This window comes from Trichoderma gamsii (genome assembly GCF_001481775.2).
Source record: "Trichoderma gamsii strain T6085 chromosome Unknown Scaffold_7.2, whole genome shotgun sequence".
NCBI classification, from domain to species: domain Eukaryota; kingdom Fungi; phylum Ascomycota; class Sordariomycetes; order Hypocreales; family Hypocreaceae; genus Trichoderma; species Trichoderma gamsii.
In genome coordinates this window covers 680,523-706,380 of record NW_020171344.1, presented here as the reverse complement: position 1 = coordinate 706,380, position 25,858 = coordinate 680,523, and the positions used below count along the sequence as shown (strand labels likewise).

Sequence of the window (25,858 nt, the reverse complement as noted above, 5' to 3'; positions counted from 1 at the left end):
AGGTTTAAAGACAAAAGACATGATCATAATATCATTAAACTAAAAAATAAAGTGAGACAGGCCGGCATGTTTGCGAAGAGTCTCTCGGGCTGGGCGTCTCTCAACTAAAGCAACTTGTACTACACGCCTTTCCCGGAATAAGAACAGATTAATAATGGAGTGTTCGCCAATGTTGACTCCGAACTTCCCATGTCCAAGTCGTGCAATACCATAACCCGAAACCAATTTCCGTTTCCCATCAAAGACAATCTGAGTCGCCCAATTTCCCAACCCTAATCCATAACTATAAATCACACACACAAAAACAGGGGGGGCTCTGTAAGATTGATGGCCTGATTAATTGCCTGGTGGCCGTGAACCTCGAATCAGTACGGGCCCATTCCTTGAGTTTCCATTGGACTGCTCAGGCTGTCCCCTAACGTCCTGCCAAGTCGCGCCGAACCGGCGGCTGGTCGAAGCAAGAAGGCTTTCCTCCTCATCGGCCTCGGCAAACTCATCAATCTCAGCCATATTTACTCTGGGAGTGCGCACCAGTGCCGCGATGAAGACGATGAGGAAAATGCCCATAAACACATATTGTGCCCAGAAATCAATGAGACCGAAAAGTGGCCAAGTAATGGTAATGCGATTCAAAAAGGTAGACATCATAGATGGTGTGCACACGTCTTTGGCATGCTTGTAGTGTAGAGCGTCGGAACAAGGGCGAATTAACTCTGGGTGGTGCTTGCAATTAGGCTGGGCTCCAGGATACGCGGGCTCGTTTGTGCAAAACGTCTGGGTTCCGTAAAACGAGTACTGCGGAGCCACAAACATGGCGATGGCATAATTGATAGCCAAGGTGATAAGCGAGAGCATGACCGTCGCAATGAGAAGGGCCTGCGGGGCTGTTCTGCCTCTTCGGATCTGGAAGATTCGGATCCAAAGGAACCGTATACCGACGGCAGCAATACCGGAAATGGAACTGCTGAAGAGAATGAGGACCAGTGAAGCCATCAAGATGTAATCGACAGGGAATGCCTTGGCAGCCTTCACAAAGATCCAATTCATTGGCTGGAAGATGTGAACTTGGCCAAGGATGTAACCACAACGCTGCTTGCAGATCGAGTTCTTGGCCTTGTCGATGCCTGTGATGAACATGGATATCCAGATCACAATTGCGAGAATCAAGAGTAAGATCCCACCAAGCATCTTAATTGGTCTGACGAGGGCGCACAGTTTGAGCCAAATCTGATATACTCGACTCTTTCCTTCGCCCAGTGCCTCGGCAGCAAGGCGTTCGCGCCGAACCAACGTCTGTTCCTCTCTGACGAGTGCATCCAGTTCCCTTCTATCCTTGCGTGGCATGCCATCTTCGCGGCCTGCATTACGCAGCTCAAGTTGGCGCTGGCGCTCTCGATTTTGCTCGAGCTGTGAAGCTGTGGTAGCTGAAAGCTGTGGCGCGGAAATTGGGGGCGCTGATTTGATGAAAGAGACTGGCATGAGAGCAAGTCCTGCGCTGGTGTAAATAACATAGAGAAAGGTTCCCAGCGTTACCAAAAGTCCAAGAGCAAAAGTAAGCGCCTTCTCGCCATGATTTTGAGACAGTAGACCTTTGTAATAATCAAGATCCCAGTGACCCTTACTGCCACCAGCTGCAGGGACGAAGAATCCTAGAAGGAAGAGGACGATGGTGAGGGTAACGAAGAATAGCGTATACTTGGTGGCAGCCCAAAAGCGGCCCTTCCACGTGCGGCCCTCCTCCTCGAAAGCAACCTCATCGTATTCCTCATACCAAAAGTATGCAAACGGAATCACCAAAAGGCAGAGAAGAGCATCAAAGCTATAAAGCGAGTAGTACACAATCTTGAGAGTCAAGAGAATATCTGCGACTCGTTTTGGCGTGGCCCAATCTTTCTTGGCGCCTAGGCTCGAGGACCCTGTGGATGAAACTAGGGCGATGTCGACGGGAAGAAGCAAGACAGTCGCGAGAAGAGATGTCAGACTGACGACGGCCACTATGCTGACCATAGCTGAACGATCGATAGGCGTTTGCCACGTGAATGTCGTGATAATCGCAGCCCCGAGGCATAGCAAGATGGCTACCGCATACGCCAGCCATATTAAACCGGCTTGGACGTGGCCTGCGTCGGCCATGGTGGGCAATTTTGTGATTCAACCGCTATTCGTGCTAATTTTGATGATTCCTTGATGGCGAGCAAAATTCAGTTTGATGGGTCTGGCATGGGGTTGTTGTAAACGTTCAGTGTTGTTTCTTTCGAAACGCGTGGCGGGCGTTGTCTTTCTCTGGATTGTGACGCAATGGCAGCATCACGAGCTGTCTCAGCGCATGCACTCCCCGTTCTAGAGCTCCTTCAGGCACATCTGGTGCCTGAGCTAGAGCTGAAAACCCCACAACAGCATCTGAAGGGGTAGCCTAAGGAAGGCCGGGTATTGGCTACTCCGCGCTGCAACAGTGCTGTCGCCTAAGTTTAGAGTATTCGGTACAGCCGGCGCCAGCACATGTCTGTTTGTTAGCAGCCCGGCACGGCAGCGCGTTGATCCGCTATGGAAGCCACTGCCGGCCTCAACACAGCTCCCCGGATAGCACATACCCACCTCAACGGAAATTGTTTTGCGACAAGCCTCGTTCTGATTGATAGCAGCAACACTTAATCGCGCCCGTCAGACGGCGGAGGAATTGCTCTTGCAGCAATGCAAGTTTACACAGAGCTCACGGCTCCCACAGCCGTTACGCAATGCCTGAGCTTACCTCTAACATCTGCTACCGCGAACAACTTGGTGGTCGCAAAGGGCTCTCTGCTACAGATCTTCACGGTCAAGGCTATCTCGGCCGAGCTTGACCCCGAATTCCAGCCCAGCCAACCGACTGAGACGGATACGCGGTTTGACCGCCAGGTAAATGATGACGATGGCCTCGAATCCTCCTTCCTCGGCGGCGAGTCGATGTTTATGCGAACCGATCGGACGAACAATACGAAGTTGGTGCTCATCGCAGAGATTCCACTCGCAGGAACTGTCATTGGGCTGGCAAGGATGAAGACCAAAAACACCGCATCGGGGGGTGAGGCTCTGTTGCTGGCATACAAGGCGGCCAAGATGTGTCTGGCCGAATGGGATCCGAAGAAGAACGAGCTGGAGACCATCTCCATCCACTATTATGAGAAGGAAGAGCTGCAGGGATCACCATGGGAGGAAGTCTTTGGGGAGTATGTTAACTACCTTGAGGCAGACCCTGGTAGTAGATGTGCCGCATTCAAATTCGGCACTCGAAACCTTGCCATTCTGCCGTTTACTCGCTCTGAAGAGGATCTGGAGATGGAGGACTGGGACGAGGATCTAGACGGGCCTCGGCCAGTTAAAGAACATACCGCAGCTACCAACGGAGAGGGCAACAATGTAGATGCAGCTTATACCCCGTCTTTTGTCTTGCGTCTGCCCCTCCTAGACCCGAGCCTGCTTCACCCTGTACACCTCACTTTTCTGCATGAGTATCGCGAGCCCACATTCGGTGTCCTCTCTTCCAGTCAAGCGCCTGCTTCTTCACTAGGCTCAAAAGACCACCTATCGTACAAAGTGTTTACTCTAGACCTACAACAGAGAGCATCGACAACCATTTTATCAGTGACTGGCCTGCCGCACGATCTTTACAAAGTCATCGCACTGCCTGCTCCTGTTGGCGGTGCTTTACTGGTTGGGCAGAATGAGCTGATCCATGTTGACCAATCTGGAAAAGCAAATGGCGTGGCTGTCAATCCTATGGCCAAGCTGGCAACATCCTTTAACTTGACCGACCAATCAGACCTGAATTTGCGCCTTGAAAGCTGTGCTATTGAGTTGCTCGCCATCGAAAATGGCGAGTTACTTTTAATATTAAACGATGGTCGACTGGGCATAGTCTCTTTCAAGATTGATGGACGAACGGTATCTGGTCTTGGCGTCAAGCTGGTGGGCGCAGATTGCGGTGGCGATATCATCAAGAGTAGAATCACATGTATTTCTCGACTAGGCAAGAATGCGTTCTTCCTGGGGAGTGAAACGAGCGATTCAGTCGTGCTAGGATGGTCGAGAAAGCAGACGCAAGAAAAGCGCAGGAAATCTCGACTGCTCGACACAGATTTAGCTTTGGATGTGGATGACCTTGACCTTGAGGACGATGAAGAGGACGATGACTTATACGGAGATGACTCTGCTATCACTAAACCCAACCAAACGGCCAACGGGGGATCGGTCAAATCCGGGGATATATCTTTTCGAATACACGACACTTTACTCAGTATTGCACCGATTCAAGACATCGCATGTGGACAATCCGCCTTTTTGCCAGATAGCGAAGAAGCCGCTCTAAATAAAGGGGTCTCGGCTGACTTGCAGCTTGCTTGTGCTGTTGGGCGTGGAGAAGCAGGCTCTATCGCAGTTATCAACCGGGAGATCCAACCCAAAGTTATTGGCCGATTCGAGTTTCCGGAAGCCAGAGGGTTTTGGACGATGTGTGTAAAGAAACCAGTTCCGAAATCACTGGGCACGAATGCCGGGGTAGCGGGCGATTACGACACTCCTATTCAGCATGACAAGTTCATGATTGTTGCCAAGGTCGATCTGGATGGCTACGAAACCTCTGACGTATATGCACTCACAGCTGCGGGCTTTGAGACGCTGAAAGAGACGGAATTTGAGCCGGCTGCTGGATTTACGGTTGAGGCTGGCACAATGGGAAATCAAATGGTAGTGATCCAGGTGCTCAAATCGGAAGTTCGGTGCTACAACGGAGGTAAGTTGAATGACGCCCAAGATCGTAGTGCGTCTGCTAATTGATATCCAGATCTGGGCTTGATCCAGATTTTACCCATGCTTGACGAAGAAACCGGCGCGGAACCCCGTGCCGTCAGTGCAAGTATCGTTGACCCCTACTTGCTCATCATTCGTGACGATGCAAGTGTTTTCCTCGCACAAATCGACAGCAACAATGAGATTGAGGAGATTGAGAAGACCGATAGTGGTCTTACATCCACAAAGTGGGCGGCGGGGTGCATATACAAGGATACCAAGGGCGTCTTTCAGGCAAATCAGAGCGATCAAGCCAAGAAACCAGGTGAAGAGGTCATGATGTTCTTGCTCAATACCGCTGGAGCTCTGCATGTAAGCGGCACTTGCCTAGGAAGGCTTAAAAATACCAGCACGACAAGCTAACCATTACAGATATACGCATTGCCGGATCTCTCAAAGCCTGTCTATGTAGCTGAGGGACTCTCATCCATACCCCACCATCTCTCAGCCGATTATGTGGCCAAGAAAGTAGCCTCACGAGAAGCCCTGACGGAACTCGTCGTGGCAGACCTTGGAGATACCGTCTACTGTTCTCCTTATCTGATTGTATGGATCCTTCTGCTATCAATTATTGACGACAGCTAACAAGAAGATACGCTAGCTGCGTCACTCTACCGATGATCTCACCATTTACGAGCCCATTCGCCTGCCCACTGATTCAGCTACTCACACCTTATCGGACACCCTCTTCTTCAAAAAATCGGCGAATTCTGCCTTAGCCAAGAGCACCGTAGAGGATTCATTAGACGACACCGCACAGCAGCCACGCTATGTTCCCCTGAGAATCTGCGCAAATGTGGGAGGCTACAGTACCGTGTTCCTCCCGGGACCTTCGCCAGCGTTCGTATTGAAGAGCAGCAAAAGCGTTCCCAGAGTGATTGGAGTTCAAGGCCTTGGTGTTCGCGGCATGAGCACTTTCAACACCGAAGGCTGCGATAGGGGTTTCATCTACTCAGATTCCGAGGGCATTGCTAGAGTTACACAGCTGCCGAGCAAAACTAATTTTACAGAGCTGGGCGTCTCGGTTAAGAAGGTCCCATTAGGAAACGACGTCCGCCACGTTGCCTATCATCATCCCACTGAAACGTATATAGCGGGCTGCGCTGTGACTGAAAGCTTTGAGCTGCCAAAGGATGACGATTATCACAAGGAGTGGGCCAAAGAATCGCTCTCCTTCCAGCCTTCAACAGTCAGGGGAAGCCTCAAGCTCATCAGCCCCGTCACATGGACTGTTATTCACTCAATCGACATGGAGCCCGGCGAGTCCATTGAATGCATGAAGACCTTGCATCTCGAAGTATCAGAGGAGACAAAGGAACGCAGAATGCTTCTGGCAGTGGGCACTGCCCTGACAAGGGGCGAAGATCTCCCCACCCGAGGCCGCGTACAGGTTTACGACATTGTAACCGTCATTCCCGAGCCGGGAAAACCAGAGACGAACAAGAGACTCAAGCTTCTGGCCAAAGAGGATATCCCCCGCGGCGGCGTGACGGCTTTGTCTGAAATTGGCACTCAAGGCCTCATGCTGATGGCGCAAGGCCAGAAATGCATGGTGCGTGGTCTAAAGGAAGATGGCTCATTACTTCCCGTAGCTTTCCTAGACATGAGCTGCCACGTAGCATCGGCACGGGAATTGCCCGGCACCGGCTTGTGTCTGATAGCAGACGCATTTAAGGGATTGTGGTTTGCTGGATACACCGAGGAGCCGTATACTTTCAAGGTGCTCGGCAAGAGTAGCGGGTCCTTGCCACTGCTGGTGGCAGATTTTCTCCCAGATGGTGAAGATTTGTCCATGGTTGCTGTGGATGCGGATGGCGATATCCATGTTCTCGAATTCAACCCAGAACGTAAGTTTCTTTACCCCCATTTCGCTTGACGAATGCTGACTTTTCTATTCAAAGATCCCAAATCCCTTCAGGGCCATCTCTTGCTTCACCGCACCACCTTCAGCGTAACCCCCAGCCCTCCCACATCTACTCTCCTCCTCCCACGCACTCTTCCCGCGTCCCAATCCGCCGCGGCCTCACAAGACTCTTCCACCCCACAGCCTCACATCCTCCTCCTCGCCTCCCCATCAGGCTCTCTAGCCGCTCTGACGCCCCTCCCCGAATCGGCATACAGGCGGCTCCTCTCCGTCACAAACCAGCTCTTACCGGCCCTCGTCCCCCACGGCGGCCTGCACGCCAGAGCACACCGCGCTCCCGAGGGTGGAGGCGGCATGTCGCGTATGGTCGGCGTCGAAACTGCCGCGTCTGGCCGCGCTATTGTCGACGGCGCCATCTTGACTCGGTGGAATGAGCTGGGCGCCGCGAAGAGGGCCGAGGTGGCGAGCAGGGGCGGATATGATAGCGTGATGGAGTTGAGGGAGGATTTGGAGGCTGTGTTGGGATGGACCGGGCTTGCGTATATTTGAGATGAATACAGATGGTAGCTGGTTGGAATATAGCTTACGCGTTGAAACTTGGCACTTGGCTACGATGGGAAAATGGTCTTGACAGCATATCATATAGCATACCATATAGCCATGGAATGTAAACTTTGGGACGTACTTGGAACTACAAAGAGCAATGATGATACATATCTTAGCATGTCCCGAGTTACAATATCTGTTAAATAAGAACCCAATCGATTGTTTTCATTCAAACTTTACTTGGGACGAATTTATTTAATCCCGCCCGACCAAAAAATAACCTGCTGCCATCCAGCGCTCTATAATACATATGATCCCACACAATTGATACCTTTGGAACCAATCTCATGCCCTTGATACGCCGTATTGAAATCATATCCATATAAAAATCCTTGGCCTTTCCTTAGAGAAAAACATAGTAAAACATATACACAACGTACTGTAGGCATTTCCCATTTTGTGAGAGCTCAACTTTCATTGAGCTTACTCGACCAATGCCTTTGTTTTCTCACGGAGACTGCCCCATCGTCGCTTCAAACCGTTGCTCAGCTTTTTGCCGGTAGAGTTCCGGCGCTGCAAGTCACTGTTGTTATAGGCGTTGCCGCTAGACGAAGAGTTGTCGCGGAAAGCAATGCTGATGCTGCGCTGGTGCTTGGATGGACCGCTGCGACTGTATAGGCCGGACTGCATTTCAATCTCATCGGGCTCGCCTCTTTGGGCGCGCTTCTTTTCCTTCAGGTCCTTTTCAAAGGTATAAGAAGGCTCTCCCTTTCCTTTGAGGTCGTCGGGGTGGTATTTCTAAATTTGTGTAAGCATTTCTTCAGAGTCTCTTCTGGCAGAGGAAGAAAGGAGGGTGGTAATACCATATGATCCCAGCGCTTGAACGCGCCACCAGGGGCATCTGGTTCCCGCATAAGGTCGGGGCCTTCTTCGTAGCTCATCCTTCTGCCAGAGATATCTCTGCTTCCAGAAGGAACGGTCGCAGTCCCTTGAAGGGGCAGATGGCGTTCCAAGCTGTCGATGATGTATTCCCGAGGTGTAGCTCGCAGAGTCTCCATGTTTGAGTCCTGGACTGCGGCGACTGGCGAATACTTCTTGTTCAGATTGCGGCTGATGAGCGTAGCATCGTACGGTCCGCCATGGTGATATGTGCCGCCGATGGTATCGAGGGCATCAATCTGATCGACATCGGAGATGCGTTTCCGATGGCGATGCGGCTTTTCAGCAGCCCGGGCATCGTTCCTAATGACATCAAGGGGCCTTGGGGACAAGTCTCCGGGGAAGCGCTCGTGGAGAGAACGGCTGCGGCTGGGACCGTGACCGGGATCTGAACGAGGGCCTCGTCGATGAGTCGGCGAAGAGCTATTCATTGATGATTGGCGTTGATGCGCTCTTGTCGCGCGGTCTGCGTCAGGAGAATCAGGCGGAGAGATGAGTGTCTTATCTTCGACCATGTCGGCTGATCCTTCTGTTGAGGCAAATGGATTTGACGGGTGGAACTTTCGGTTTGGGCTCCCTGATTGGGGTGGTGTGGGATATTTATCGGTTTGGTCACTCATTTCTGGTTGCATTGTGTCGCCGGAGAGTGTCATGGATTTATCTTTGAAGCGATAGTTTGGGTTTGAATCCTGGTGATGTTGTTGTTGTTGTGAAGACGATTGAGCTTGCAGAGATGCGCGATAGTGGTTAAAGTGAGAGGATCCAAGTCCAGTTTCTTGATGTGGCTCAGGAGCAGTGAGAGGGTCCAAAATATACTTTCGGGCCTGAGTGAAAGCGTGTCAGTTATTTAGAGTTTCCTCGTGTGATGACACGCAATTGACGTGCTGGATTTAATTGATTGCAATGTAACTGGAAGCTGCCATGCGATGGAGACCAAAGCGTCTTGATATACGGCGTGGGAAGTGGGGAATGACGAAATGGCTTGCGGGTTAATTAACAGGGGACGCTGCAGGAAGCTTTGAGGGAAGAGCAGCGAAAAGAGAAGGGCTCGATCGCCTTGCCGATTCGAACAATAAGCAGCAAATAAGGCACAATGAGAGCAGCGTCAAGCCTGCTGAGCCAAGCAGCATCATCCGATCGGCGCAGGTCCACCTGAACCCTTCTTGCGCTCTCCACGACCCGCTGACGCCGAATTGGTGACGCAACGCAGCGCTCCAGGCTCGGTGGGCGGGCGGGATCCGGGATCCTGGCCTGGCTGCGTCGTTCAGGGTTCGCTCTTGGGATGACCCTGGTTTGCGATCGGCGCGGATCAACTGCAGGTGACGAAAGGCATTTGCGACGATGATAGAGGAGCAGCTTTTGCTTGGCAGGGCACGAATGATGGACGGCAGATCGGTGATGGAGCGGATAAGGAGGATCGTGAAGATGGTGTCGACGGAGGACAGTAAGAGAGGGCTGTAAATTGCAGCAAACTTGCACTTACCCATTCTTTATCTAAATGGTCATCCATTTTGGCAGACGAGGACGAGAATGTGAAAAATAGAATATCGCAGCCGATGGAACTCGTGTGGTTTTCCTAAATGTGGACTCGACCAATAGACGGAACGTCCGGACGTGACGGCGAGAGGGGAAAACTGGATAAACGAGAGACGCAACACCAATTCGTCCCGAGCTCGTCTTTTCCTGGACGCTTCTGATAAAAGCGTGGTTATAGCTTCAAAGCGAGAGAAGAGCAGACTGCTTGATTAGTCTGCTGGTATTGTTGTACGAAAAGATGCCGTGTTGCCAATATGTACTCGACTTTGGCTTATTGGTGAGCAGTAGCTGCACGGCTCTCAATACGAGAAAAAGCGAATGAGAAGGTGTACTGCCAACAAAGCAGCAAGTCGCAACAAGCCAGTATCAAAGACAAGTTACAAGTCAAACGAGAAGACTGGATTTGCAAGAGAAGGCGATTGACAGGAGAAAAGCCTCTTAGGGTAGATGGGGTAGCGGGAGCTATTTAAACTGAGTCGAGTCGCAGACCGTTACAAAGTGCGAGAAGCTATTGTGGTCACATCCACGCGTCAGCTGCAGGCACCTCTTTTGTAAAATTCTCCGGTGAGAGCGCCAAGAGGTGAAAACGACAACCACATTAGGCATGACATGCAAAACTACCAAGGAGACCCAAGTCGGGCAAAGTGGCGAGGTCGAGGCCATGCCGCTGCTAGTTGCGGTAAAGTGTGTGTGCCATGTTTGGCTCATATGTTGAGTTGAGGGGACCTACGTTGAGGGGACCTACAGTAGCACCAAGTCTAACCACGCCATGCTTTTTGACCTGTGCTAAGAGTCCACCGCATGCCATTCCGAAAAGCCTATTGGGGGCTGTCTCGCAGTACCAAGACAAGGGCCTGGGAGTTTTTTGGTTGGCGTATAAGAAGTCGTGTTCGTCGTGATGCACTAATGTTGGAACACTTGCTCCTGAGCCGCGATGGCTGGGCGCCGCAATTTTTCTCGTGCCTTTCATGTGAAATTTTCTCATCAATTATTCTGAATCAAGCGTATCATGATGGTGTAACTGGCTTGAGTTGGAGTCCATGGCGAGCCGTGGAGCTAGACGCCTCCATTCGCAGGAGCTGTGGTTGGGCTTGATTTTGGCTTTGGGCCTGGCGGGCAACGTTTATTGAAAGAGGGGAACATGCCATGTGAGCGAGGCCGCACAGTGAGAGTTTAACGGCATCAATGCTTCATCGTCCAAAGCTCTATTTTTAAAGTTGTAGCTTGTGAGGGTCCCATATCACAGCACAGAATGCTATTCAAGTATGAGGATACTATTTACATGTATTGACCTGGGCAGCTATTGAAGCGTATATCACTAACATTCAGCCCACATATATGACTTCTTTCGAGATATTTGTGATTGGACATACTCGCTAATCAGCTCTTGCCCGTTCTCACTGTACGGAGATCACGCCCGCGGCCATTGCTTCTTTCAACCATGTCCGGCCCATGTCTTATCACCCAACAACCTTTTCAACACAAGACATGTCCCAATGGATACATGCAATGATGCAGCTCTGTCACACGCCGTCTATCCCGTTCTAAGCAGCTAATCAATTACCCGGAAATCCTTTTGATTTCTGCCATCTTGACTTTCTCCTCGCATACTTTTCGCAAGCATGCCAAGCCCTCTCTATATTCCCTGCACTCGTAAAAATTTAGGAATCGAGCGCACTGCAACGGGAACATTTGTTATCTGACAAGGGTCTGCGTCACGCCAGTGTGGCTTTTATCGTCTTCTCTTCCCCAAATAGCTGTTGCTCTTACTTTTACACGCACATGACTTAATAACTCCAGAGGCGTCTTGTCCGTCTCTGTTCTAGATAAGAAACAGATGCGATCACGTTTCATCTACGTCAGTTGCGTCAGCCTTCCCGCTCGTCATTTTCGGGAAGCAAGACAGACAGGCAGACAGGCAGCTTCAGCTATTTTGGGACTGACAGCCCGACGGCCTGGATACGGTGGCTCGGAACGGGAAAGCTAGTAGCTGTAGCTTATGTAAGGGAAGATCTGTGTTTCGAGCAAGGGAGCCGGTCATTCAAGACATTTGGTACCTACTTTCGACCCTGGGCAGCTTGTTTACATGGAAGCTCACATTTTCTTTCCATCTACACGTATTCAATACCACCGAGGCATAAGCTGTATGACTGCTTCAAATTCTCTCTCTCTTTTCCCCTTTTGATATGCTGTCGCCTTGAGCACCCCGGCTTCTGCCACAGCTCTTCTCCTTCTCCAACCTGCGCCCCATGTCAATGGCTCTTGTCGACTACTCGTCGTCATCGTCAGGGGGTTCCGATAGCGAAAATCCAGAGGCGCCGGCACCACCGGCCAAACGGCGTAGGCGGGATGGCTCCGGGTCTCAGCCCAGCCCTCCGAGCGCTCCGTCAGGCTCCGAATCCAGCCTGCCACCCCTGCCTTCGGCATTCCACGACCTGTATGCGTCCACTGTCCGTCACAGCGTTGTAGATGATCCGGCGCTGCATCAGGGCCGCACGAGACTGATTCCTCATATTGTTGGCAACTGGCCCAGTCATCTCTACGTCGAGTGTAAGTAAAGCCAGCCCGGCTCTAGCATGGTTTGGCTGTGAGGCTAATGCTGCTTGCATTTCCAGGGCATCCATTGGCTAAGCAGCAGGAGAAGCTGGCTCAGTTGATAAGCAGAGTCAATGAGGACATTGGCTGCCAAATCAAGCTACACAGCTTCATCACAAGCGATTTGGGGACGCCATTGCCGCTCCACATAAGCCTGTCGAGGCCTATTTCCTTGACCACAGCCAATAAGGACCAGTTCCTTGACCAGATCTCATCTGCCGTCAACACAAGTAGTGTGCATCAGTTTTCAATCAGCCCCAAAAGACTGATATGGTTTAAATCACCCGATTCAAACCGCACGTTTCTTGTTCTCCAGGTAGCAAGCTCTTTGGCCTCAGAGAGCGCTACGGCATTGTCAAATCCGGAGCTTATGCGCTTGTTGAAAACATGCAACGACACAGTTGAGTCGTTCGGCCAGCCTGTTCTATATCAGGGCCCAGGGAAAGATGCAGCTGACGAAGCATTCCACATTTCCATTGGATGGGCTCTGAACCTTCAACTAGATGAAGCATCTAGCAAAGCTGTACAAGTGTTTGACGATGCCGAGTTTCAGCCACTCAAATCATGGAAGATTCAGGTGCCTGGTGTCAAGGTAAAGATTGGTAACGTTGTAAGCCATCTGCCACTGTCTACGGGTACAACACCGGCGGCCTCAAAGGGCATGTCAAACTCGCTGTTTGGGCTATGAATGTTTATAGCTACACATTTTGCATTTATGTTATTATAGGCATCAAGAACTATTTAGCATTAGACAGCAGCGTTGCTTACAGCATGTGGGCCTAGATGTAATGTCTTAGAGCAACTGCGCACTGGTGTAGAAGAAGCTATTGTCACCTCATTATCGGAACCGTTATACATCTTAGCGTAATGTCTTGCAGGATAGGAGCATATAGTTTTTCCTTTGGGTACGACAGGTTATCCAATAGAGAAAGTTGCAAAACAGTTACTTGCGCTGAGAAGTTCAAAAGGTCCTTGATATATGCCAGTCGCAGTGGGCAAGGATCAGCTTCCGCTCCTCCACAGTCAAGATGCAGCGAGGCACACGATGCGTCTCCATGGGAACAATACAATTCTGAATGAAATGAAAACTGAGCAAAGACAATAGGGAAAATCCCAGAATAAGCAAAAAGTGCACAATAGCAAAAGCGGCGGTCAATTATATCCCGGTCAACCGACTTGCCGCCCTGGCTGCCAACAGCCTAGGCCCCCAGGCCGTGGCGCCGATTAGTGGCCCTCCAGTGGATATCGCAGCTCGATTCGAGAATCGTCTGGTCGCAAGCACCGCTGGATTTGTTTACTTGATCCACCGCAAAACCTCCCCCGTTCTTCCTATTTCTTCAACCCCTCCGCCAGCGCATCCCCAGATCTCGTGCCGTTTTCTTTCCGCTTGTTCGCGATTCCTTCTTGCTTCCTCATTATTGTCGCGCCTTCCTCTGTGCAAACCGACGTCCCTCGTGACTCACGCGCCTCGCGACCCCGCCATTCATTCGATTCGATTCGACCGCAGCTTTTTTCGCACGCACCGATCGAGACTCTGCGCTTCTCTGCATTCGATTTTCACCGCCAACAACCTATCTTGTCCATTTTTTTTTTCCGAATCCCATTCGGTGTTTCAGTCTCTTAAACAGCTTAAGACGAAGCCAATAGCAATTGGATAGACTGCAGAACTGTTTTCCGGCGCGGTACTCCAACTTTACCATCGATCAACGAACAGATCGCGCTACGCGGTGGAAGATTTCTGCAGCACCCAAATCTCTATAACACCATGCCGTCAATGGATATTGACATGAGCCGACGGAACAAGAGCCCCCGGCCCTTGACAGATTCGGAGCGGGCTCGACTAGAAGAGTTTATTGATGCTATTCGGTACTCAGAGAGGTGGGTTAATAATGGCTGCGAATGTTGGCTTTGACTGGAGGGGAAACTTCGTCAATGGGCATATTGAGGCAGTGATTATGAGAATTGAAGAGCTAATAGCCAACAGGTATCACGACGACGAATACGAGTATCGCCATGTCCAGCTACCGAAGTTGATGCTCAAAGCAATTCCCAAAGAATACCACGATTCTGCCAAGGGCACATTAAAACTTCTCTGGGAAGAGGAATGGAGGGCCATGGGAATGACACAGGTGAGGGGCATAATTCTTTTTTTCCCCTTCCCATCGCGAAACTCCACGACCTGAAGGAAGAGTGATACCGAACAATGCAACATCAACTGACACTAGCTTTCTTAGAGTCTCGGCTGGGAGCACTACGAAGTTCATGAGCCGGAGCCGCATATCCTTCTTTTCAAGTGAGTGTTATCACTATTTACTGATAAATGTCTGTCTAATGGATTGAAAGGCGACCTCTCGACTACCAACCTCCGCAGTGAGCCCACGCGCGAACAGACCGTCGCTCAAATTGTATACGATAACTTCGAATTTCTCGCGTCGACTCATGATGTATGAAGAGTCCCTTTGTTTAATGTCCCATTACGATTTTTACGGTCTGCATACTACAATAATGTTGGGTTAATAAGCTACGAGATGGGTGAGCGCTGCTTCATGACACCACCAACACTCACCCTCGCTCGCTTCAATGTCTGTTGTGGCAATCCGGAGCTGCACAATGGCTTTGTTCTCGAGTCTGGGTTGTGAACGGCACGCAGGTGCCTGTACCGAAAGTGCAAACGTCTGCTTAGTGGGATGGCAGTCGTTTACAATGGTTTACATGCCTTCCCAGACAGATGCCTGCAGGTTGAATGCAAGCTGGCCAAATGAGTTGATACTTGGGAAGATGCTGGTACTGCAGGAAGGGCGCATTAGGCGATTGGTTAGCCTTGTGTAGAGGTAGCTGAAGAAATTGAAGAATGGTCTAGGAATATATACATACATATATACTTATACGGAAGATATTCTAGCAGTCGAACCACGGCCGAGTCGAGAGAGGCACCGTGTCAGACAGTGTCCAAAGGGCTGGCTGCTTTGAGACATGATTCCTGATCACTGGGGCGGGAAAGCTTGTTCAATGTCACTGTACTATAGTAATAAATGCACAACTCTCGCTCTCAGTGGAATAATTCGAGGGTTAAAAGCTTTCTTCCTATGTGAGAGAACAACGAAAAGGGCGCTTAACACAAGCATTCTATGAAGAGCCAGGACAATTGTCCAGAGCAGATCGATCACACTGCGTAATTATAATGCCATTTGGTTTGAAGACATAATTCGAGAGTCAAATTGTCTTGTTGTCTACGTGGCCTCTATGCAAGGTCATGGACTCATCCTTTTCATATACGATGGACTGAACTCTACTGCCCTATATCACGCCACGAATCAGGCGTATACATGTCGATATCAGGAGTAGAGAAGATGATATCAGAGAAGTTATCAACTGTTCCCTACCTCCAGAGAACCTTGCAGATTTGCGTCTACTGGACCAATATGTACTGAGTACCTACCACTGAATGCCAATGATGAATACGGGGCACACTCGATGCCGGCTGTATGTATGTAAGCAGTAATGCGCATCTTCTCACCAGTCTGGTAGGTGACGCTGCTGCCATGGCCGATATGCCCCCAAAGCGGAAGGCGTCTGGAGTCGATGCTCGGCTGGTCGGGTGGGCTGATTCTGCCTTTTCTGCGCCATGGATGGTCTCACTTGGAGAGATGCAAGGCGTGTCTCATACTAGACACCGATCAGCTGGGAGGGACATTCGTATGCAGCTCGTAATGAAAGTGAAAGGCTGTTTTTTCACTAATAGCATCAACTACCATATCAGCGGCCTTTCTGGCACATTCCTCAAGGTCCCTGAACTTGTCTGGCGTGAGTGGCGTCAAAAACTGCGTTTTCCAGCGCCCACATTGGTCCACTTCAGCGCCCGAGACGCCCCCCTGGCCACCTTCTGGTCCTTTCCCCGCGCCACCGCTAGGCCGGTACTTGGTACGCCGTGGCTCTGTACAGTAGCAAAGTAAAAAGGAAGAAAAAAAAAGTTCGCTTCTAATCAGTATCCAGATCGCCAGCGTGGCATCTTTCCCGTTTCAGGAACATCTCATGATATGTCAGCAGAAGACTTGTCCTCTTGTCTAAAGTCTCCGGCGCAGCTTCTTGTTTCTATTTTTGCGGACATTGTTTTCCCTTAATCTATATAAGTTTTTACATATTCCCTTCGCTGCTGGCCTTTACTCTCCCCTCCCGCGGTACGACTTTGAAAGCTGCAGATCCGACTAAGTTGCACTTACTGGCTGTGGCTTGGCGATAGGCTTAAGTCAACATTCTTTTTTTATCAATTAGACGTCAGCCTCTTTTGCTCTTCGATTTTTCTTACTCTTGCTTGTATCGCATTCGTTGAGACTTCCAATCGGGCTATAATTGAATAGTCCTCAAAGCCTTGATATTTCGGAGAGGCACATCTCCTATTCGTTCCGCTGCTATTTCGGTCCCTCGCTTCTTGGAGCGATGCCAGCCTTCCAGGCTACACATTAACTACATAGTACCGCCGCAACAGAATTTGGCTTCCTGCGTCGAAGATGAAGTCTGCAAGCAAGCTGTTTTATCTCTCCGTGTTTGCCCTCTTGGCGACATCGGGAACATGCTCCGGCTCTGCAGACACCTGTCCTGTATGGCATCCCAACTTCACCACGGTTTCCAAGGTTGCCTTTGCGCTAACAATCTGTCGCCTCTAGTTTTCGCCAAACGCCATCATTGACGATGGATGCGTTTCGTATGCCACGCTCGATAGACTCAATTCAAAGGTGAAGCCTGCAGTCGACAACCTCGTTCAAACGACCGACTTCTTTTCGCATTATCGTCTGAACCTCTTTCACAAGACATGTCCGTTCTGGAACGACGAAGATGGCATGTGCGGTAACATCGCATGCGCCGTCGAGACCCTGGATAACGAAGAGGACATTCCCGAGATTTGGAGGGCCAGCGAACTCAGCAAGCTGGAAGGCCCTCGAGCGAAGCACCCCGGCAAGAAGATGCAGAAACAGAATCCGGACCGACCGCTACAAGGAAAACTGGGTGAAGACGTTGGGGAGAGTTGCGTGGTGGAATATGACGACGAGTGCGACGACAGAGACTACTGCATTCCCGAAGACGAAGGCACGACATCCAATGGAGACTACATCAACCTGCTACACAACCCAGAGCGGTTTACCGGATACAGTGGCCAGAGTGCCAAATCAGTCTGGGACGCCATTTACTTGGAGAACTGCTTCAAGAAGAGCTCATTCCCCAAATCTGCCGATCTGGGAGTTTCGAATGCACCAGCAGAGCCTGCTGCCTTGGATTTCAAACACGTCCTGGACTCTGCTGGGCGCCAAGCCCAGCTTCAGCAGCAGCGACAGAGCTTCCCGGATACTCCTTTTGTTGCCAACACTGGCTACGAGGTCGAGGATGAATGCTTGGAAAAGCGAGTATTCTACCGAGTTGTCTCGGGCATGCATGCCAGTATCAGCACGCATCTGTGCTGGGATTACTTGAACCAGAGCACTGGACAGTGGCAGCCAAACTTGGCTTGCTACGAGAGCCGACTGCACAAGTTCCCCGACCGAATCAGCAACTTGTACTTTAACTACGCCCTCGTTACTCGCGCCATTGCGAAGCTGGGTCCCTACGTCCTTGGGCCGCATTACACGTTCTGCGCGGGAGACTTATTGCAGGATCAGGACACACGAGACAAAGTCGCTGCTGTTACTCAGCACGCGGCCAGTGTCCCTCAAATCTTTGACGAAAGCGTCATGTTCGTGAATGGCGAGGGCCCATCCCTCAAAGAAGACTTCCGTAATCGTTTCCGCAACATCAGCCGAGTTATGGACTGCGTCGGTTGCGACAAGTGCCGTCTCTGGGGCAAGATCCAAACGAGCGGCTATGGAACGGCCTTGAAGGTGCTCTTCGAATTTCACGAGAATCAGAGACCCCCGTCGTTGAAGAGGACCGAGCTAGTGGCATTGTTCAACACCTACGCCAGACTCAGCTCATCACTCGCGGCCAATGGCAAATTCAGAGCCATGATCGACTTGCGCGATAAGGGATCTAGCGAGCAACCACCTAAACCTGAAGAAGTCTATCAGCTTGTTGATGAGGAGGACGAAGACATGAATGAATTCATTAAGATGCGCCGTCTTGGGCCTGACGCTTCAGTGAGTGACCAATTCGACGTAGAGCTTGCCCGCGTCATGAAGGCAGTGAAGATTGTGTTGAAGAGCTGGATTCGAACCCCCAAAATGATGTAAGTCTACAAAATATTACAAACCGGGTTTAAAAGGAAACCACTCACTAACAGAGCTACTAGCTGGGAAATTCTGTCGGATGAGACATCGAGAATCTATCGTACTTGGATCGGTCTGCCTCCGCGACCGAGGCGCTATACATTCAAGTTGCCGAAATTAGATAGAGATGAACTGTGAGCGCAACATTATACAACCATTGCATATTCATGATACATTCTGTATATATTTCATTTGCAGAAACTGGCGTTTTGGAAGGGTTTGACTTTTCTTTCACCTTGGTTCTTCTCTACGAAAGGGGAAGTTTCTTTATGGGATGAGCGGTTTGGTTATTTTCCGATGCATTGATAGAACTGAATTCTATATCATACAACAGACTGCTATAGGACGCAATGCATTCAAGTCTCAATTTATATACATGGTATTATTATCGTCTATTAGGGGATGCTATAAGCAAATAATCTGCTACTGAGGCAGGAGGGAAAAAAATTGACAAGCGCGAACTAGCAAAAATTGACACCTGAGGGATTCGAACCCTCGCCTATTTCTAGACCGCGAATAGGATGCTCCAATTGCTTGGAGTTATACCTGAACACGGCGCCTTAGACCACTCGGCCAAAGTGCCTTTGAACATGTCCGGAACATAGCAATTTTCAATTATGAAGCTGGCTAATCACTGCAAGGGATTGCGAGCAATTCCTGCTCACGAGCAGTAATCATTTCCGTGTAATAGATGAAGCATCAATTATGTGTATGCAGCCTCTTTTTGTGGGTTTGGTAGGCTTTTGTCTTTCACGAGGAGTGATGAAGCATGAAGCCTCGTAGCTAGAAAGCAAAGACTGCGGGATGTCTCATTGCTGAGGGGCACGTCGACTTAGATGCAGATACTATGCTGCAGCTGACTCCATCTCGGATGAGGGGTTGTACTAGATGAATGAATGCAGCAGATCGTCCATCTTACATGGAGATACTTGATCAGGGAAAACATTGTATAGAAATAAGATTCACTCATTTCTCTTATGATCTCTGTGTTCATTTGTTTGCATCGTCCTTTGAATAGCGTCTCCCTAATACTGATATTGTCGCAACATGACTCCATCTACCGTGTTCCCACCACGGCCCTCGCAACGACTTGATGGCAAAGTCGCCATCGTCACCGGCGCAGGCAGTATCGGCGACGGCCTCGGCAATGGGCGCGCAACATCCCTCCTTCTCGCCGAAGCTGGCGCCACAGTGCTCTGCGCGGACTTGGGCCTAACCGAGGCACAGCGCACGGCGGAAATGATTGTGCAAGAAGGGGGCAAAGCAGACTTCATATGTGCGGATGTGAGCTCAGAGAACGACTGCGAGGCTGTAGTCACGGCAGCAAAAAGAAATTTTGGGCGATTAGATATTCTGATCAACAATGTTGGGATCATGGGTGCAGAGGGGACGGCCGTGGACGCGGATGTTGACGAGTGGTATCGGGGAATGACTATCAATGTGACGAGCATGGTGCTCATGGCGAAGTACGCGATTCCGCTCATGTTGAAGAACGAGCCTGGCGATGGGGGCATCCGAGGGAGCATTGTCAACATGGCGTCGATTGCGGGTTTGCAGGGGGGCACGCCGCATTTGTTGTATCCGACGAGCAAGGGAGCGGTTGTGAACATGACGAGGGCGATGGCGTATAACCACGGGCATGAAGGTATACGGGTCAATTGCGTGTGTCCAGGTACGTTGGAAGCGAGTGAAAGAAATTGCTCCCATATGAGATAATAATTACTGCTGCTGCTGCTGTTGTTGTTTCATCATCCCTCTTATACCCACTAACATGGAGAGTGTTCAAGTGTTGACTCTTCTTTTTTCGTCACTATAGGATTCCTCTATACGCCCATGGTTGCGGGCGACGGTATGTCAGACGAGATACGTGACCAGCGTCGCAGGCAAGGCTTGTTGAAAACAGAGGGAAATGCCTGGGACTGTGCCGCTGCGGTGAGGTTCCTGGCGAGCGATGAGGCGAGATGGATTACGGGGACGGCGATGACGGTGGATGCCGGAGTGACTTGTTCGTACGCTATGCCATGACGGGAGAGTATAAAAAGAAAGAAAGAAAGCCGTTAAATATACTGATTGACTGGATGTTACTGGCCAATATAGAGGGGAATGCCTACAATTGTGAAATTGGTTTCTTGGTCAGACCTTCAGCATGCACCAGTGGTATTGTCTTCATCATCCATATATAAAGGAACATGGTTATCAACATTGACGGAGGTAGTATCAAACAGATGATGGAATGAAAGTCTTTAAAAAGAGAAAGACAAAGACAATGGCTATTTCAGAGAAGAATATACAAGAACGGAGCTGGTATTCATCATGTAAGCCGCCGCAAGATAATACGCCGCGCTTTTACACTCTCTTGTCGAAACTTCTTGAACCCTCAACCAAGTTCACACAAAACCGAAGAGAAAAAAAAAAGATACAGAGGCAAAACATTTGGCTATCTTATGCTTGGCGACCTTTGCGAGAAATTGATATACGTTATTCTTTTTCTGTTAATTCCAGGAGACATCACGGCGACTTCGGCGGCAGGCTATAGCGTACACCATGAAGAGACTGTGTGTTTTATAAGGCCCTAGGGGGAGATTAAAAAATGCCGTGAAATGATAACGAAAAAGTCCAAAACCACCCCCCCTTAGAAGAATATTAAGAGAAGATGTACTCGCTTACTGTAATAAAGGACGCACCCCCCTTTCTTTTCTTTCGTCAAACACCAAGCATAGTGAACTTTAATCACTAACGGCTGGCTTAGCCATCCTATTGTACCTGTGAGCTGACTGGCCAATCCGTCAAGTACATGGAAAGAACATTTTCACAATCTTGCGTTCTGTCAAGCATGCGCATCCCCATCGTTAGGCGAAAATTCAATGCAATCGCCTTACGAAGATGACTTGATGGTACAATTGAAGCTTGTACATCTCTGGGACATGATGTGACACAGAAAAATTCTTGAAAGGTCTTGATCAAAATGCACATCAACATAATCACTTCAGCAAAGGTGACATCACTGTTACGATGGGCGAGTCCTGTTTAACTAATCTACTTCAATTCAAAGACAAAAGGAAAATATGAAAAAGCTCTCCTAAACTAATAATACATTTTTTTGCGCCTCGACCCTCTTAGACTCTAAAATCAAGTTCGAAGGGGGATAGGGAGGGTGAGGTTAAGGTTACCCAATCCGAGGGCACTGCCATTAAGCCCGAGGCCAATACCGTTGCCTCCAGCGGTCACATTGAGAAGGGAACCATTCAGGGGCGTTCCAAGGCCTCCGACGGTCAAGTTGAGAAGCGTTCCATTCTGGTTCGCTCCGATACTGCCACTACCAAGGGCGATACCGAGGCCACCGAGGTTGCCACCGATGTCTTGGCCGACGTTGCCAGTGTCTCCAACGTTGAGTCCAGCGTTGACGCCGAGGCCTCCAAGGTTGACCCCAATGCCGACATCGAGGCCGTCGTTGCCCAGACCGAGACCTAGATCGACGTTGAAGATGGGGTCAAAGCTGATTGCCGGAATGTCTGCCGAGGCGATGCAGTTGGACAAGAACTCTCCGTCATCCGAATTCCTTTGCCTGGTGACGAGGATGTTGTTGTTGGGTCCAGTGACGGTCAATCCAAACCCACCGCAGTCCTGCGCGTTGACGTACAGGATACGGATGGGAATGTACCGGCCAACTTCCCTTGGGGAGACAACCCTCAACCAAGTGTTGAGTCCAGCAGGCGTGTTGCCGTCGACAATCAGATTGGCATTGATGTTCTTCCAACCCGCTCGAGCATGTAGGCCCAGCCACACATAGACGGCCTGCTTGATGCCAGCATCGACTTGGAACGTGTAGGTGCCAGCTTCCTTGGGACGGAAGTAACCAATGTGTTGGATGATGCTGTAGTCGATGCCGGTTCCAGCATCGGTTCCGTATACCCTGGCGTGCTCAGGAGGGCAAGTCGTCTGGATGCCCAGCGTCTGGGTCAAGCCAGAGTACCTGGCCCTCTGGCCGTTGAGAGCAACGTCTGGCTGGAAGTTGAGGATGGGCCAGTTGCCAGCCACTATGTCACGGAAGGGGATGGTGCCGACGGTGGTTACAGTGTCCCTGATTGCGCGGTTCAACTTGTAGTAGGACCACTGGAAACCGTTGACGCATCTTCCATTGCCCCCTGTGTCGAATCGGATCGGGGTGCATTTTTGGGCGACGCAGTCAAAACCCGCAGGGCAATTCCTGGCCCTCCTTGAGTTGTCGCAAGTTACACACTCGTTGCCGAGGCAGACATGGTTGGCATCGCAAAGGTCACCGTTGCGGCAAGCAAACCTCCTGACGCACCTGTCAAGATGGCAATCAAAGCCAGATGGGCACGTCCTGCCCAACAGTGTGGCGCTGCAGGTAATGCACTCGCGATTACGACAGACCTTCTCACCATTGCAAAGCTCTCCCTCCCTGCATTGCGTGGGCTTCTGGCAGTACTCACCAATGCAAACGTCTTCACCTGGGCACTCGTTCAGGGTGTTGCAGTATCTCTTCCTGATGCAGATGCCTCCGTCACAAATCTCCTGTCCATTGCAGCCCAGCCCGTTTGGACATTTGGTGTAGCAGATGTGGTCTCTGCACTCTTCTGATCCTCCCCTACAGAGTTTCTGCGCGCTGCATTCGTGCTCCACACATCTTCCCTCCTTGCAAGCCTTGTCGCCTCTGCAGCGAATCTTGTCGGTGCACTCGCGCTCGGCGCATCTTCCCTCCTTGCAAATCCTATCGCCAAAGCAGTGCTTGGTCCCGCTGCACTCGGGCTCGACATCCTTGACATCCTCGGGATCAGAGCTAGAGCCATGATCAGAGCTGGAGCCGTGGTTAGAGCTGGAGCCGTGGTTAGAGCCGGAGCTGTGGTCAGAGCCGGAGCCCTGTTCCCAGGTGCCGGTCTCCTTGTTCCAAGCGCCGGAGCCATGATCAGAGCTGGAGCCGTGGTTAGAGCTGGAGCTGTGGTCAGAGCTGGGGTCGTGATTAGAACCGGAGCCGTTACCAGTGTCCTTATTCCAAGAGCTGGGGCCGTGGTCAGAGCCGGAGCCCTGTTCCCAGGTGCCGGTCTCCTTGTTCCAAGAGCCAGAGTCCTTATTCCAGCTTCCCGAGTCCTTAGAGCCCTTGTTGTCCGAGTTCTCCGGGACCTCGTTCCAGGCCCCAGAGTCTTTGTGCTCGCTGCTGGGGTCCTTATCCCACGTGCCCGTCGCTGTGTTGTAGGTGCCGGGGCTCTTGGTGTAGCTACCAGGGTCCTTGTTGTAGCTGCCGGACTCCTTGTTCCAACCTCCGGTCGCCGTGGTGTAGCTGGCAGGGTCCTTGTTGTAGCTGCCAGACTCCTTATTCCACCCTCCGGTCGCCGTGTTGTAGCTGCCGGGGTCCTTAGTGTAGCTACCAGAGTCCTTATTGTAGCTGCCGGGGCTCTTAGTATAGCTACCAGAGTCTTTGTGCTCGCTGCTGGGGTCCTTATCCCACGTGCCCGTCGCTGTGTTGTAGGCGCCGGGGCTCTTGGTGTAGCTACCAGAGTCCTTGTTGTAGCTGCCGGACTCCTTGTTCCACCCTCCGGTCGCCGTGCTGTAGCTGCCGGGGTCCTTGGTGTAGCTACCAGAGTCCTTGTTGTAGCTGCCGGGGCTCTTGGTGTAGCTACCAGAGTCCTTGTTGTAGCTACCAGAATCCTTATTGTAGCTGCCGGACTCTTTGTTCCACTCTCCGGTCGCCGTGTTGTAGCTGCTGGGATCCTTGTTGTAGCTGCTGGGATCCTTGTTGTAGCTGCTAGGATCCTTGTTGTAGCTGCCAGAGTCCTTGTTGTACGCACCCGCTACTGTGTTCCAGCTGCCCGAGGCCGTTTGCTTGCCCTTCTGGCATTGCTGACAGTTCTTCTGCTCCGGGAAGGCTGTAGTGGTAGGCACACCACAGGCGTAATGGCCTTGGGTACACCTATGCTCATAGTCCTTGAGGTCGACGTAGGCAGTGCTCGTGACGACGACAGTCGAGGCCAGCCACTTGTTGTCGCTCTCGTGACTGTCCTGCTCACTGCCGGCCATCGCCGATGCCGCCCACACGGCTGCTGCCGTCAGGAGGCCGCGGCGAAGAGACCGCACCATTCTGGTGTTTAAACGAACGAACTAAACTAGAAAGAAACGAATGAAAGATTGAAAGAGTGGTGAGATGTAAAGAACACAATCTGACCGACCCTCTGAAGAGCAGAGAAGTGGATGTGTATTTAAGCACCCTCGCGAACACGCCGCGATTGTGTTCCAGTCCACTCTTGCAATGAGACTGATGGAGAGGTTGATGCGCTGATGCGCTCTGCAACCAGCAACATGAGCGGCGATGCATTCCAGCTTTAAATGAAGCATTTTTGCTGCTTCCGCTTCAGGGTTTTTGCTCCCAAAGGACTGTAAGACATTTAGCAGGATTGGGCTTGGGGTTTCAGGCTTGCCCCTTCTTATTGGACGAAATCCCTTCTTATTGGACAAACCAGGCTTTTGCCCTGGAAACGTGTTGACGACTTATGGGCAGTAAGTGTATTGGCAGTAGAATTTGCTCTCGTTGGCCATCGAATGAGGTCTTTTTGTGTAGTGCAACTCGTGAGGAGTCTCTTGCTTTCTTAGCATTTCCTCCCTCTCTGCTTTCCTCCTATCCTGCCCCGCCCCTCAGCTGTATCTCAGCTACGAGACTTCTGTCTGCAATATGCACAGGATATACGACTCGACAGTCTGTAGTGACAAATCAAGGGGTAAATACGTGCAATTCGCTAGCTTGAATTTGGTAAGGCCATGCTTGATATGCTCTTTGGGAAGCACCAACTTATCTATAGAAGTAGGAAGTAGTGCGGTTCACGACTAGACCGATGCTCTGCTTATGCTAGACGAAAAGGCAAACAGAATATTTTCCGAAATGGCCCACAAAAGCTGTTGCTTCCCGTCCTTTACATGCAGATCGGCAGTTGCAGGGCCGTCTGTGCATCCCTTTGCTTCTCTGCGGAAGCGGGAGTTCCCTCTACTGGTTGGGCCTACATTCCCCTGGATGTCTCGGGCTCTCGCTGGTCTGCCGTGGAAACCGGCCAGTGTCCAAGGTACAAGGGCATTTGGTTCCCTGTTTGTATGTCCATATCCAATCCTAGCTGTCGTATCCGATCTCAGCTATCGAATACCACAAGGGCATATCGATAGGCTGCCTCAGATGGATTGAGGATTCCGCGTTGTTCCTGCATGTTGAGGAACGTGGGATTGGCGCCCACATACAAGGCGAATTACCATGTAGTATACTAGTGGATGTAACATGGGTAGTTTACTATGCTTGATT

At 50.8% G+C, this 25,858-nt stretch overlaps 8 protein-coding genes across 8 annotated transcripts; 5 read left to right on the top strand and 3 right to left on the bottom strand.

Moving 5' to 3' along the window:
- Positions 1-336: 336 nt before the first annotated feature.
- On the bottom strand, positions 337-2,133 carry TGAM01_v202875 (hypothetical protein; the record flags this gene model as incomplete). Its single annotated transcript, XM_018802330.1, has 1 exon — positions 337-2,133. One exon carries the CDS (start codon positions 2,131-2,133, stop codon positions 337-339), a length of 1,797 nt encoding a protein of 598 aa, XP_018664686.1.
- A 558-nt stretch (positions 2,134-2,691) lies between these two features.
- TGAM01_v202873 (hypothetical protein) lies at positions 2,692-7,237 on the top strand (the record flags this gene model as incomplete). Its single annotated transcript, XM_018802329.1, has 5 exons — positions 2,692-4,768; positions 4,820-5,136; positions 5,197-5,370; positions 5,426-6,671; positions 6,726-7,237. 5 exons carry the CDS (start codon positions 2,692-2,694, stop codon positions 7,235-7,237), a joined length of 4,326 nt encoding a protein of 1,441 aa, XP_018664685.1.
- A 480-nt stretch (positions 7,238-7,717) lies between these two features.
- Positions 7,718-9,683, bottom strand: TGAM01_v202872 (hypothetical protein; the record flags this gene model as incomplete). Its single annotated transcript, XM_018802328.1, has 3 exons — positions 7,718-8,032; positions 8,098-8,997; positions 9,657-9,683. The coding sequence occupies 3 exons, from the start codon at positions 9,681-9,683 to the stop codon at positions 7,718-7,720; spliced, it is 1,242 nt and encodes a 413-aa protein (XP_018664684.1).
- Positions 9,684-11,958: 2,275 nt separating this feature from the next.
- On the top strand, positions 11,959-12,992 carry TGAM01_v202871 (hypothetical protein; the record flags this gene model as incomplete). Its single annotated transcript, XM_018802327.1, has 2 exons — positions 11,959-12,259; positions 12,325-12,992. 2 exons carry the CDS (start codon positions 11,959-11,961, stop codon positions 12,990-12,992), a joined length of 969 nt encoding a protein of 322 aa, XP_018664683.1.
- A 1,077-nt stretch (positions 12,993-14,069) lies between these two features.
- TGAM01_v202870 (cyclin-dependent kinase regulatory subunit) lies at positions 14,070-14,678 on the top strand (the record flags this gene model as incomplete). The annotated part of the gene is made up of 4 exons (XM_018802326.1): positions 14,070-14,182; positions 14,289-14,433; positions 14,539-14,597; positions 14,648-14,678. 4 exons carry the CDS (start codon positions 14,070-14,072, stop codon positions 14,676-14,678), a joined length of 348 nt encoding a protein of 115 aa, XP_018664682.1.
- A 2,134-nt stretch (positions 14,679-16,812) lies between these two features.
- On the top strand, positions 16,813-18,696 carry TGAM01_v202869 (hypothetical protein; the record flags this gene model as incomplete). The annotated part of the gene is made up of 3 exons (XM_024549081.1): positions 16,813-16,902; positions 16,969-18,518; positions 18,582-18,696. The coding sequence occupies 3 exons, from the start codon at positions 16,813-16,815 to the stop codon at positions 18,694-18,696; spliced, it is 1,755 nt and encodes a 584-aa protein (XP_024406196.1).
- Positions 18,697-19,605: 909 nt separating this feature from the next.
- TGAM01_v202868 (hypothetical protein) lies at positions 19,606-20,583 on the top strand (the record flags this gene model as incomplete). The annotated part of the gene is made up of 2 exons (XM_024549080.1): positions 19,606-20,230; positions 20,375-20,583. 2 exons carry the CDS (start codon positions 19,606-19,608, stop codon positions 20,581-20,583), a joined length of 834 nt encoding a protein of 277 aa, XP_024406195.1.
- Positions 20,584-21,687: 1,104 nt separating this feature from the next.
- On the bottom strand, positions 21,688-24,654 carry TGAM01_v202867 (hypothetical protein; the record flags this gene model as incomplete). Its single annotated transcript, XM_024549079.1, has 3 exons — positions 21,688-23,290; positions 23,753-24,214; positions 24,488-24,654. 3 exons carry the CDS (start codon positions 24,652-24,654, stop codon positions 21,688-21,690), a joined length of 2,232 nt encoding a protein of 743 aa, XP_024406194.1.
- Between the last annotated feature and the right edge of the window lie 1,204 nt (positions 24,655-25,858).